Source organism: Dipodomys merriami, unplaced genomic scaffold (assembly GCF_024711535.1).
Source record: "Dipodomys merriami isolate MVZ:Mamm:240054 unplaced genomic scaffold, mDipMer1.0.p SCAF_52, whole genome shotgun sequence".
NCBI classification, from domain to species: Eukaryota; Metazoa; Chordata; class Mammalia; order Rodentia; family Heteromyidae; genus Dipodomys; species Dipodomys merriami.
In genome coordinates, this window is record NW_027206091.1 from 8735926 (window position 1) to 8749396 (window position 13471).

At 48.3% G+C, this 13471-nt stretch overlaps 1 protein-coding gene and 1 pseudogene across 1 annotated transcript; one reads left to right on the plus strand and one right to left on the minus strand.

Moving 5' to 3' along the window:
* LOC138811195 (cytochrome P450 2G1-like) overlaps window positions 1–13471 on the plus strand; it is a 117694-nt pseudogene that overhangs the window by 59173 nt on the left and 45050 nt on the right.
* Window positions 804–12101, minus strand: LOC138811191 (cytochrome P450 2A3-like). The gene is made up of 9 exons (XM_069998866.1): window positions 11890–12101; window positions 10306–10468; window positions 8588–8737; window positions 7955–8115; window positions 7469–7645; window positions 5083–5227; window positions 4501–4688; window positions 3055–3196; window positions 804–1947 (listed from the first exon to the last, which is right to left on the minus strand). Exons 1-9 carry the CDS (start codon window positions 12064–12066, stop codon window positions 1766–1768), a joined length of 1485 nt encoding a protein of 494 aa, XP_069854967.1. The 5' UTR covers window positions 12067–12101; the 3' UTR covers window positions 804–1765.

Here is a 13471-nt window from a genome sequence, read left to right on the forward strand (position 1 = left end):
TTCTGGTAGTTTATTGGAGATAAGTGTCATAGACTTTCCTGCCAGGACAGGCTTTGACCTATCATCAGATCTCAGATTCCTTAGTAGCTAGGATTACAGGTGTGAGCCACCAGTGCCCACTGTATATAATGTGTGTATATGTAATTCATATATATAAAAAAATCACACAATTACATATTCTATCTATAAATATATGTATTATATTTTAAATTAGATTATATATTATAATAACATTATAATATAATGTATAACATGCTATATATAATATATTGTGCAGCATATAATAGCATAGCATATACTATTATGTACTATGTATTATATGCTATGATACTATATACTATTATATAGTATAAATATATCCTAGTATATGTAATATATTCTATGTTATAGTATATTTATTAAATATAACATATTATTATATTACACAAATTATTATATATTTAATGTAAATTATGCTATATTAAAATGATATACATTGTATATTATTACATATAGTATAGTATATAATATGTAGCAATGACTAATATATAGTTGGGATATCTATCTATTGATCTATCGATTGATCAATTTGTCTATATCTCCCAGGGAGCTAATGAAATTGAGTTTTGTTTTATGCGCTTGTTTTGATCATGTCCTGTTCTGTTTTGAAATGTGTGTGTGTGTGTGTGTGTGTGTGTGTGTGTGTGTGTGTGTGTGTGTGTCTGTTCTAGTACACAGTCTTCAACTCAAGGCCTCAGCTATTGCTTGGCTCTTTTCCTCAAGGCTAGTGCTCTCCCACTTAAGCCACACTTCCATCTTTCCCATTTTAAAAAAGTTTTATTGAGCTATAATTCATATACGATTTACCCACTTAATATGTATGATTTAATGACTTTTATATTCACATGGTTTGTGGATCCAATGCCCAACTTCATAACATTTTTTCATTATCGTTAAAATACCTCTGGCTTTTTGCTTGTTCATTGGAGTCTCATGGACTTTTCTGCCAGGGCTGCCTTTGAACTGTGATCCTGGGATCTCAGCTTCCTGAGTAGCCAGGATGACAGGTGTGAGCCATCAGCGCCTGGCAGCTTTGTTTCTTTTAAAGCAGGCTGGACATGGGTTACAAACACTCAAGTGAGAGGATCATAAGCTATTTGTAGCATAGAGCTGACTTGCATGATGAAAAATATCTATTACTATTAGTAGTAGCTTCTTGTATCTATTATTAGTATTATTTATTATTATTACTATCTATACTTATTTATATTCTTCCTCAACAGAATACATTCTCCCTCCTCTGTTCCTTTTCAAGGTATGTTTTCTTTTTATTTATTTATTTTTTGGGGGGGGTCCGGTCGTGGGGCCTGAACTCTGGGCCTGGGCGCTGTCCCTGAGCTCTTCAGCTCAAGGCTAGCACTCTACCACTTGAGCCACAGCACCACTTCTGGCTTTTTTCTTTTTGCTTATGTGGTGCTCAGGAATCGAACCCAGGGCCTCATGCATGCAAGGCAAGCGCTCTACCACTGAGCCACCTTCCCAGCCCTTCTTTTTATTCTTTACTCTTTAAAAATTATCTTTAAGTAGTTGTACAGAGGAGTTGCCATGTGACAAAGCAGTTTATGAATAAAATATACCTAGATCAAGGTCATCTCTTCCAGCATTCTCATTTATCCCTCCCCTTCTCACTCTTATTCTTTCTTCCTCTCCTATGCATCTGGTCCACTCTCTGCCCTCTATTTCCCCCCAGCCCCACCCACACTTCCTTCCTGGGCACAAGCCTGGCTCAGAGAGGCAGAAAACCCAAGGTGTATTTCGGTAAGATTCTGGTAAAGCCTAAGGAATCAGGGGCCACTGTGATGTCCTGGGGAGCCTTTGGGGACTTGAAGCAGAAGTTCTGCAAGATGGTGGTGAGGAAGAGAAAGAGCTCCATTTTAGCCAGGCCTTCTCCCAGGCAGTACCGCTTTCCTGCAGAGGAGAAGAGGGAGGAGAGCAGGGGTGAAGGCAACTCCCTGGGGCCTAGTTTCAATATGGAGCCTCCAGCTGCATTCCATAGGGGAGGGGAGGGGGCTCTAAGTCTCGGAGAGACTTTCCACGAAGGTTCTAAGTCTCTCTGAGCCCAGAGTCCCTCATATAAGAGATGGGGTGGTCCATGCCAAGCTGGAGCAATGGGAAATCTAGACACCTGTATCCAAAATATACTCAAATAAGACCACTGTGCTACCATGTCCCTCCCTCCCTCCCTCTCCTTCCTTTTCTTCCTTCCTTCCTTTTATTCCCGCTTTCTCTCCCTCCCACTCTCTTCTCTTCTTGTCCTTTTTTTTGTTTGTTTGCCAGTCCTGGGGCTTGAACTCTGGGCCTGGGCACTGTCCCTGAGCTTCTTTTGCTTTAGGCTAGCACTCTACCACTTGAGCCACAGTGTCACTTCCGGCCTTTTCTGTTTATGTGGTGCTGAGGACTCGAACCCAGGGCTTCCTGCATGCTAGGCATGCACTCTCCCTCCCTTGCTCCCTCCCTCACCCCTTCTCTTTCTTGCTTTTCTCTTGTGTCAGTCCTGGGTCTTGAACTCAGAGCCTGGATACTTTTCCTTAGCTTCCCCCCGCCCCTCAAAGCTATCTACCACTTGAGCCACACCTTTACTTCTGGCTCTCAGTGGTTCATTGGAGATAAGAGTCTTATGGACTTTCCTCCTCCAGCTGGCTTTGAACCACGATCCTTAGATCTCAGCCTCCTGAGGAGCTGGGGTGACCAGTGTGAGCCATTAGCACCCAGATCCCATCCCCTTTCAAAGAGCTGGAAGAATTGGTTGTGCCTTTGGAAAAACCGATGACTAACTGACCCTTGATCCCTCCCCCGATCCCTGCCCATCTCTGAAAGGGGTTTGCACATTACTTTTGTCCTGGATATAAATGCTTGGCACTTTACACTTATTTGTGATTCTCCTAGTTGGCTGCAAGAGGAACTTCCAAGCCGGAGAAAGGTATTAATGAGGCCGTAGCTCAGAGAGGGGGCTGGCCTATACAGTTGACCCCTTTGCTGTGGGCCATGGCCTGGTTGCAAACACTGGATACTCACCGATGGAAAAGGGAATAAAACCATCACTCTTCTTAAACTGTCCCTTGTCATCCAGGAAGTGGTGAGGGTTGAAATCTCCAGGGTTGGGGAAGAACTTAGGGTCATTCAGTACAGAGCCCAGCATGGGGAACACTTCAGTACCCTGAAAAAAGGAGGAAGAGGAGGAGGAGGAAGAGAAAGGGAGATTTGATTAGCAAGATTAAATGATTAGTGTGCTCAAGGCAGAGACTCTACTAGAGATGGTGGGAGGGTGGGAAGTTGCAGAGACCCAGGTGAAGAGAAACAGAAGCAGCCACTGGAGCTGGGCGGGGGGTCCATGAGGGAGGGAACTTGGAGGAGCAGGATCACTATGTCCTTGAGGCAGACGCATGGGAAATATTAGGTCTGGATCTCCTGAAGCAGAGGGTCTGGAGCCTCACTGGCACATGCTGTGTATGTGTGTGTGTGTGTGTGTGTGTGTGTGTGTGTGTTCACAGGTGCACTGGTCCTGGGGCCTGAGCTCAGAGACTGGGCACTGTCCCTGCGCTTTTTCACACAAGGCTAGACTTCTACCATTTGAGCCACAGCTCCACTTCTGGTTTTCTGGTGATGCATTGGAGGTAAGAGTCTTATGGACTTTCCTGCCCGGGCTGGCTTTGAACCATGATCCTCAGATCTCAGCTTCCTGAGTAGCTGGGATTATAGACATGAACCACCAATGCCCAGTCCTGGCTTTTCTTTTGATGCCAGTACTGAGGCTTGAACTCAGGGCCTAGGTGCTGTCTCTGAGGTTTTGTGCTCAAGGCGAGTGCTCTACCACTTTGAGCCACAGCTCCACTTCTGGCTATTTGCTGGTTAAGTGGAGATCCGAGTCTTATGGGTGTTCCAGCCCTGGCTGGCTTGGAACTGCCATCCTCAGATCTTGGCCTCTGAGTAGCTGGGATTACAGAGGTGAGCCCTGGCACCCAGTTGCAGCTGGTGTCTTTCAAGGTAGGAATTTTTTGGGGGGGGGGTCCGGTCGTGGTGCCTGAATGCTGGGCCTGGGCGCTGTCCCTCAGCTCTTCAGCTCAAGGCTAGCGCTCTACCACTTGAGCCACAGCGCCACTCCCGGATTTTTTCTTATGTGGTGCTGAGGAATCAAACCCAGGGCTTCAGGCATGCAAGGCAAGCACTCTACCACTGAGCCACCTTCTCAGCTCCAGGAATTTTTTTTTTTTGAGGGGGACTGGACTAGGAGGGTTACCTGTCTCGAGACAAGGAGCTGGGAACCAGTGGGTCAAATCCCCCTTGAGACATTCAGATGGCAGAGTGGGGGGGGGGGGGGGAGAGAATAGCAGGATGAGTCTGAGAGCGACCTCTGGGGTGACATGGAGGGTCAGGAATTGTTGGGTGAGAAAATTGAGTGAGGGTTTGAAAGTTGCGGGTGGAAATTCATTCTGGGGTCCCGGGGAGTGGGGCGGTGTGCACCTTAGGGAGGAAGAAGCCTCGGAATCTGGTGTCCTTGGTGACCCGGCGAGGGATGCCCATGGGGGCAAAGTTGGCAAATCTCTGGATTTCGTAGATCACCGCCTCTGTGTAGGGCATCTTGTGGCGGTCCTCGAACTGAGGCTGCCGGTTCCTTCCGATCACCCGGTCAATCTCTTCATGGACTTTGGCTGAGGCAGAAGGGGTGTGTGTTTAGGGGTGCAAGGACGAGAGTCCAAAGAGCACCCTACCGCTTGAGCCACAGCACCAATTCCGGCTTTTGGGTGGTTCACTGGAGATAGTCTCACACTGTCCTGCCTGAGTTGGAATCATGATCCTCAGATCTCAGCCTCCTGAGTAAGCTGGGATTACACACATGAGCCACCAGCACCTGGCTTCATATTTGATTTTCAACCTAGATCTCTGATTGACCAGAAACGTGTGCCATTTTGACAACTTACAATCCCCAACTATGCAAAGCAGGGCATGTGTGAGGATCAATGCTTGTGGGCATGCCCGGGTGTCAGAGAAGTTTGGAGGTCCTAAGGAAGGAGTCCCCGGCTTCCTGTTGTCCTTCAGCCTTACCCTCCACCTCTGGATGTTTCAGGAGCAGCAGGAAGCCATAACGGAGCGTGGAGCTGACTGTTTCCGAGCCTGCAAAGAAGAGACTCAGTGCTGTCATCACCAGGTTCTTCATAGAGAACTCTGTGTTGGGGTTTTTCTTCTTCTCCTGGAGGAAGAGAGGCCTCAACTTGAATCTGTCTATCAACTGCCATCTTGGGTTCATTCTGATGGGGTGTGTGTGTGTGTGTGTGTGTGTGTGTGTGTGTGTGTGTGTGTGTGTGTGTGTGTGTGTGTGTGTGTGTGTGTGTGTGTGTCCTGGGGCCTGGCCACTGTCCCTGATTTTCTTTCTTGCTCAGTGCCTGCACTCGATCACTTGAGTCACAACTCCCCTTCTGGCTTTTTTGGTGGTTCATTGGAGACCAGAGTTTCATGGACTTTCCTACCTGGGCTGGCTTTGAACCATGATCCTTAGAAAGATGAATTCTAGATCTGCCAGGCTTGCTCCACTGTCCTGGCTCCTGGCTGTGCTTTTCTGCCAAGCTGAAACTACCTGTCCTGCCAGGTGCTGGTGGCTTACACCTGTAATCCTGGCTACTCAGGAGGCTTAGATCTGAGGATCATGGTTCACAGCCAGCCTGGTCAGGAAAGTCTGTGAGATTCTTAAATACAATTAATCATCGAACACTGGAAATGGTGCTGTGGCTCAATTGGTAAAGCGCTTGCCTTGAGCTGAAGAGCTCAGGGACAGCACCCAGGCCCAAGCTCAAGCCCCACCACTGACAAAAACAAACAAACAAACCCCAAATATCTGTTCTTTGTCCTTTGGTTGTTACTCTTTTTTTTTTCCTGGTCAGTTGTTTTTGTGCCAGTCCTAGGGTTTGAATTCAGGGCCTGAGCACTGACCTTGAGCTTTTGTGCTCAGAGGTTAATGCTACCCAGCTCCAGTTCCATTCTGTTCTGTTTTGTTGGTTAACTGGAGATAAAAGTCTCACAACTTTTCCTGCCCCTTCTGGCTTTGAACTATGACCCTTGAAACTCAGCCTCCTGAGTAGCTGGAATTATAGGCATGAGCCACTGATGCCTGGCTGTTGTTACTCTAAATGGTCAGGGTATATAGCAAGCAAGGGAGGGCCTAGGTAAAAGAAGGGCAGGTATGTCACCGTGAGAGTGAAATAGAGACACATTCTCTGAGACAGAACTTTCTGTGATAGCATCTGACTCCTTTAAGTACCTTAAAATGTTTCCAAATCCTTTAACCATCAGATTTCATAAATCCTCAACTTTTGTTTTGTTCCCAGATGGGAGACTGTCATACAGATTAGGGTGTGAGCCTCCCATGTCAGGTCACCTGTAAAGCCAGGCCACCTGGCCCCCCAAGTGTATCTGATATCAAGAAATAGAAGACAGAATGGAGCCTAAAAGGCTTAGAGCCATAGAGTTGGGAGGAGCGAGGGTTCACGCTCTCCTCCGTGTGTGCCTAGGGAAGGCATTCGCGTCTCTGGGCTGTACATTCTTCCTCTGTAAAACTGGGGTCAAGAGCTAACATGAGGCCAGGTGCTGTGTCTCACATCTGTCATCTACCTACTCAGGAGGCTGTGATCTGGAGGGTCTCAGTTCCAAGCCAGCCCAGGCAAGGAAAGTACCATTAATAAAACTCCTATCTCCACTGATTCAGCAAAAAATAATCAATGAAAGCCGGAAGTGGAGCTATGGCTCAAGTGGCAGGACACTAGCTTTGAGTGGAAAAGTTGGACAGCATCCAGGCCCAGAGTTGAAGCCTCAGTATGGCAACTCACACATACAAAAGAGAGAGAAAGAAAGAAAAAGCTAAAATAACACCATGCACACGGTGGTGTCTTGTGAACATGGTTCTTGTGAGGGTTTGCTTGCCCATGTCCTATAGTCAGGGCTTAGTAGATGAAAGTGGTATGTGTGTGTGTGTGTGTGTGTGTGTGTGTGTGTGTGTGTGTGTGTGTGTTTGTTTGTGTGTGTATGAGTGTGTGTGTGTGCGTGTGTGTAGATACTGGGGCTTCATCTCAGAGCTTGGTCATGATCCTTTAGTGGTTTTGCTCAAGGCTGGCACTCTACCACTTAAGCTGCAGCTCTACTTCTGGCTTTTTGGTGGTTCATTAGAGATAAAAATCTCACAGTCTTTCCTGCCCAGACTAGCTTTGCACCATGATCCCCAGATCTCAGCCTCCTGAGTGGCTAGGATGACAGGTGTGAGTCAGTGGCACCTGGAACCAGCAATTTTCATTATGAGAGGGACTGTGAGGATGATTAGCACAGGGCCACATTTGATTGGGCCTTTCTCCTCTACACTCCCTAGCCTGATTTCCTTCTTCTTGGCTTCCTTTTTCCTAGTTCTCCCTGCTCCCCCACCCCCAGGGGATGCTACTGGCAGTACCTCCTGCATACGGATGAGGAAGGAGTCGATGAAGTCTCGTGGGGAGTTGGGGTCCAGGGTGCGCTGGTTCTGTTCCACCTTCTTGATTATGAAGTCCTCTAGCCCCCGAATGCTTTTAACGATCTTTCTCTGTGGCCCTGGAAAGTGTTTCATGATGGAATAGAATATGTCATAGATCTGGAGGGTGGGAAGAAGAGGAGATATGAAGGAAAGACAATTAAAATGGGCACTGGTGGCTCAAGCCTGGCATCCCAGCTACTCAGAAGGCTGAGATCTGAAGACTTGTGGTTCAAAGCCAGCCCAGGGCAGGAAAGTCTGTGAGACTGGTATCTCCGATGAATCACTGAAAAGCCAGAAGTGGTGCTGTGGTTCAAGTGGTAGAGCACTACTTGAGTGAAAAAGCTCAAGAACTGTGCCCAGGCCCTGAGTTCAGGCCATTAGACAGGCATGGTGGTGCATACAGTAGGCGGAGCGGGCACTGGTCACCTGGCCCACAGGAGAAGCTGCAAATGCGTTGATCACCATCATCATCTTTAGCAGGGACCGTAACTCTTTGTCCTCATAGTCAAAGCGGTCCCCAAACACCACGGAGCTGATGACATTGGAGACAGTTTGGCTCAGGTAGTAGGTGGGGTCAACAAAGGCACCTGGAGGGGTGGGCAGGGTTAAGGAAAGATGAGAACAGTCAACTTGAAGCCAGGAGGGCATTGGTGGCTCACGCCTGTCATCCTACCTACTCAGGAGGCTGAGATCTGAGGATCATGGTTCAAAGCCAGCCTGGGCAGGAAAGTCCATGAGACGCTTATCTACAATAAACCACTCAAAAAACTAAAAGTGGTGCTGTGACTCAAGTGGTAGAGCGCTCGCCTTGAGCTGAAGAGCTGAGGGACAGCGCCCAGGCCCAGAGTTCAAGCCCCACGACTGACAAAAGAAAAAAAAGTTACCTTGGTGGGCTGTGTCAGTCGAGCATTTGAGGACCACCAAACTTCTGACCCTGAGTTCCAGGCCTCCCAGTGCAGCGCAGGCCCGGCTTTGAGCCCCATATGCGCAGTCACAATGTTTTGTTTCCCTTTCGTCCAACAAGTTAGGGGACCTCCCCTTGTTCCGGCCGTGGCTCACCTTGGGTACCCCGCAAGGTCTTGATGAGGAAGCCTGCCTCCTCCTGGATGCGCTCCTCGATGCCGCGCTTGCCCATGCCAAAGTCCCGCAGCGTGGACATGGCGAAGCGTCGCATCTGCTTGGCGCGCTCCCCGTTGCTCAGTGCCACGCCTGGAAGAGGTGGTGTGTGTGGGGGTCACAGGGGAGGGGGGACTGGGGGGTATGGGGGGCTACCCACCCCCTGAGTGAGGGGGCCTGAGAGGAAGAGGGGCAAACGTGGGGGGAGGGAGACAGAGGAAGAAGAGGGGGAGGAAGAAGGGGAAGAGGGAAAGGGAGGATGGAGGAAGATAGGGAAGGGGAGACAAAAGAAGAGAGAGGAGAGGAGGGGAGAGGAAGAGACAGGAAGAGAGGGGAGAAGAAAAGAGCACAAAGAAGAGTTAAAAATGTAGAGCCAGTCTCAGACCCACACAGAAAAAGTGCCTGAGTGGGGAGAAGTCAAAAAGAAGAGAGACATGGAAAGGCAAGCTAGAAGGCTGGGCGCCAGTGGCTCAGCACCAGGATCCTGGATACTCAGGAGGCTGAGATCTGAGGATCGTGATTCAAAGCCAGCTTGGGCAGGAAAGCCTGTGAGACTCTTTTGTCCAGTGTACCAGCAAAAAGCTAGCATGGAGCTGTGACTCAAGTGTTAGAGTGCCATCTCTGAGTGGAAAAACAAAACAACCTGAGGGACAGCACCCAGGCCCTGAGTTCAAGCACCAGTACCTGCACACGCACACACACACATACACACGAGAGAGAGAGAGAGAGACAGAGACAGAGAGAGACAGAGACAGAGAGAGCTGAAGAAGGAGGAGGAGGAGGAGGAGGAAGGCAGGAGGTGAGACAGAAGTAGTAAGAGAGATTCAGAGCTACCCCAGTGCAGGAAGGGAAGGGAAGAAGGAAGGGAAGAGGGAAAGAAGGGGCTAAGATGGTCGAGATCTGGCACGGGTACAAAGTGTGTGACATTTTCCATACTGAGTGGGACAAGAAGCAGAAATCAGGGAAGAGGACCCAGAGAAGGTCTGGGAAGAGGAGAGGTTGTTTCTGGGAAATCCAAGTATGGGAACATTCAAGATGATTTTGCATGAGATTCAGGAGGAGAAAAGGGGGAAGGGACAAAGAATTTTGGGGAAATAGAGAATCTGAGCATGACCAAAACACAAAAACATGAGGAAAAGGAGGAAAAAGCTAGATTCCAATGAGGAGGCTCTCAAAAAGTTCTTTCCTCCTCCTCCTCCTCCTCCTTCCTCTGCTTCTTCTTCCTCTCCTTCTTATTTTTAAATATTCTGTGCCACTTCTCAGCTCAAACTTAGGGCCTGAGTCCTATCAGCTTTATCCATTCACAACTATTGCTTTACTACTTGAGTCACAGCTCCATTTCTGGTTTGATTTGTTTTTTCTGCTTCATTGGAGATAACAATGTTGGATTTGGTTGGCTTTGGACTGTGATTCTGAAACCCAGTAGCTCAGACTGCAGGCATGAGCTACCAGAGCTGACTTGGTTTCTCAAGAGTTTCTAAGAAAGAAAAGATACCCAGTATGAGAGAAAGAGACAGAGGTAGAGACAGGGAGAAAATGGGATGCACAAGAAGACCTTGGATGGGCACAGAGATGGACAGAGAGACACCAGCGGAGAACAGGGCAAAACGAGGCCATTAGGAGGCTCTGGCTACACTGTCCACCAGTGATGGCTCCCTCACCGTAGTTGTCGAAGAGCATGTTAAAAGTGGCCTGCTGGCCTCGCCCGCTGAATTCCTCCGCCTGATCCACCAGCGCCTCCTTCACAGTTTGATACCCACACAGCACCACGACCCGGCGGATCCCCAGGTGGATGGTGAACACGGGGCCATAGCGCTCGCCGATCTGAAGGGGAATGAAGGGAGTGGAGATCGCTTTGGCTCATAGGCCGTGTCCCCCCAGAAGTCAGTTCTGACCTATGTCCTGTGTGTGCATGCACGCATGCATGCTGCTACTGGACCTTGAACTCAATGCCTCATGTCCTTGCTTGGCTTTCTTCGTTTTCTTTCTCTTTCTTTCTTTCTTTTCTTTTTCTTCCTTTCTTTCTTTCTTTCTTTATTTTTCTTTCTTTCTCTCTCTTCCTCCCTCCCTCCCTCTCTTTCGCTGTCTTTTTCTTTTTCTCTCTCTTTCTCTTTCTTTCTTCCTCTTCTCTCTCTTTCTCCTTCCTTCCTTCCTTTCTTCCTTTCTTCCTTCCTTTCTTTCTCTCTCTCTCTCTCTTTCTTTCTTTCTTTTCTGTCATGAGGCCTGGGTACTGTCCCTCAGCTCTTCACCTCAAGGTGAGCGCTCTACTACTTGAGCCACAGTGCCACTTCCAATTTTCTGGTGGTTAATAGGAGATAAGAGTCTCACAGGGCTGGGAAGGTGGCTCAGTGGTAGAGCGCTTGCCTTACATATCTGAGGCCCTGGGTTCTATTCCTCAGCACCACATAAGCAAAAAGAAAAAGGCCAGAAGTGGCGCTGTTGCTCAAGTAGTAGAGCGCTAGCCTTGAGCTGAAGAGCTGAGGGACAGTGCCCAGGCCCAGAGTTCAGGCCCCACGACTGGACCCCCACCCCCCCCCAAAAAAAGAGTCTCACAAACTTTCCTGCCCAGGCTGGGTTTGAACTGTGATCCTCAGATCTCAGCCTCCTGAGGAGCTAGGATTACAGGCATGAGCTCCCAGCTCCCAGCTCTTCCTTCCTTCCTTCCTTCCTTCCTTCCTTCCTTCTTTCCTTCCTTCCTTCTTTTCTTTCTCTCTGTTTCTTTCTTTCTTTGTTTCTTTCTCTCACTCTTTTTTTTCTTTTTTTGGTCTGAGACTGGGACTCAAACTGGGTACTTGATGCATTTACTTATTAGCTAGCCCCCTACCAATGGAGCCATGCCTCCAACCCCATCTTTCTTGCCTTTTTTTCTCTCAAGGTTGGTGCTCTACCACTTGAACCATGGCTCCACTTCTGGCTTTCTTGGTGTTTCACTGGAGATAAAGAGTCTTACGGACTTTCCTGCTTGGGCTGCTTTGAACTGCAATCCTCAGATCTCAGCCTCCTGAGTGGCTAGGATGACACAGGCATGAGATCAAATAAATCGTGCCCCACTCAATCTGATGTTGATAATCAAGGAATGGAACATCCAAAGATCTGGTTGTTCCTGGCTTGCATTCATCCATCAATCGGCCAAACTCTGGCTAACCCTCGGGTTTACCCTACCAATATTCTGCCAACGTAGCCAGGTGAAACGGAGGCAAATTCTATATCTTCCAGGCGTGACCCTTCTCCCTGCCAGGTCATACCTTCATAAGGGCATTGTACATGTCTCCCGTGTCCAGCTGGAGGTAATTCCCAATGAGGGGCAGTGGGGTGGGGCCAGGAGGCAGCTTCTTCCATAACTTCTGGTTCCAGACAGACATCAGCACCATGGCGCTCAGGCAGGCCAGGATGGCCGCCAGAAGCATGCCTGAGGCCATCATGGTGGCGGTGGAGGCGACAGGCAGGGATGGCTGGGGCAGTGTGTGTTTAGGCTTTTGGGGGATAGAAGGGGAGGCCTTTGCTCCTATTTAGTTAATGTGTCACTTTATGGCTCAATCTCATTCTCCCCGCCCCCGCCCCCCAAACCTTGAAACACCCACATCGGGAAAGGACAGGACACTCACAGGTTCCGGAGCTCCAGGCTGAGTTGATTGCTGGTAGAGTGGAGATTTTCAAAGCTGTGTGGCTGACGGCTGAAACCGGAGTTGGAACCCCAGACTGAAGACAGGCCTCAGAAATATGGATTTAGGGGCTCCACAGCAGAACTGAAATCCTTAGATTTATTGGCAGTGTGGACAGGATGGGTTGGGAATCTCTCCATGAGAGGGACAGGATCATGAAAGGAAAGGTCAGGCAATGGTAATGCACACCTGTAATCCTAGCCACTCAGGAGACTGAGATCTGAGGATCCCAGTTCAAAGCCAGACTCTTGACTCTCATCTTCCATAAACTACCAAAGAAGGAAGTGGAGCCCTGGCAGACATGTTAGAGCACTAGCCTTGAGAAAAAAAAAAAAAGCTTAGACAGTGCACAGTCCTTGAGTTCAAACCCCAGGACCGGCATAAAAAAAGTCAGGGAGAGAGTTGCTAAGATTATAGATGATAGCTGTGGTTGTAAGGAGCTCTAACTGAAATTTCTCCTTTTCCCTCCTCTCCTGCCTCTCCCTCTTCTACCTCCACTTCCACTCCTGCCTTTCTCTCTCCCCTTCCCCTTCCTCTTCTTACTCTTCTTCCTTTTCTTCTTCTCCAAAGAGGCAGGCGGGGGGAGAGGCACCAGTTCTGCTATCTTTCTGGGGCCAGTGGGGAGGGCCAAAGGGCAGAGAACAAAACACCCAACAATATAGGCAAGTTACTTGTTGATTTTGGAAAGGGAGAGAAGGAGGAGTTGAGTGGTCTGGTCAGCTACCTGTCTGCCTTTGGCTAACCCCAGGCCTGTACTTGTTTTGCTTCTCTTTTTCTTGCCTAGCAAGAAAAGATTGGAGAAGTCATTTCTCAGTGATTCTTGGGACATAAATTGTTTAAGAGCAATTGTCACTTACTAAATCTTGGAACATGAATTGTTTAAGAGCAACTCTCTCTCTCTCTCTTACTAAATCTTATTAACTTGTTGAATCAGATAGATGGAAGTTTATGAAGCCCTATTCTGTGTCATCTATGCTATATCCATCTGCCTAAAGAATGGTATATTCAAATGTGAGAAAGCATCAAGAATAATGTAAAATAGACTATAAAGTTAAAAGTTAAGATAGAAGCCACTCAGGAGGCTGAGATCTGAAGATTATGGTTCAAAACCAGCCCAGGCAGGATTAACTGCCGATGAACTACTGAAAATTTAAAAAGCCAGATG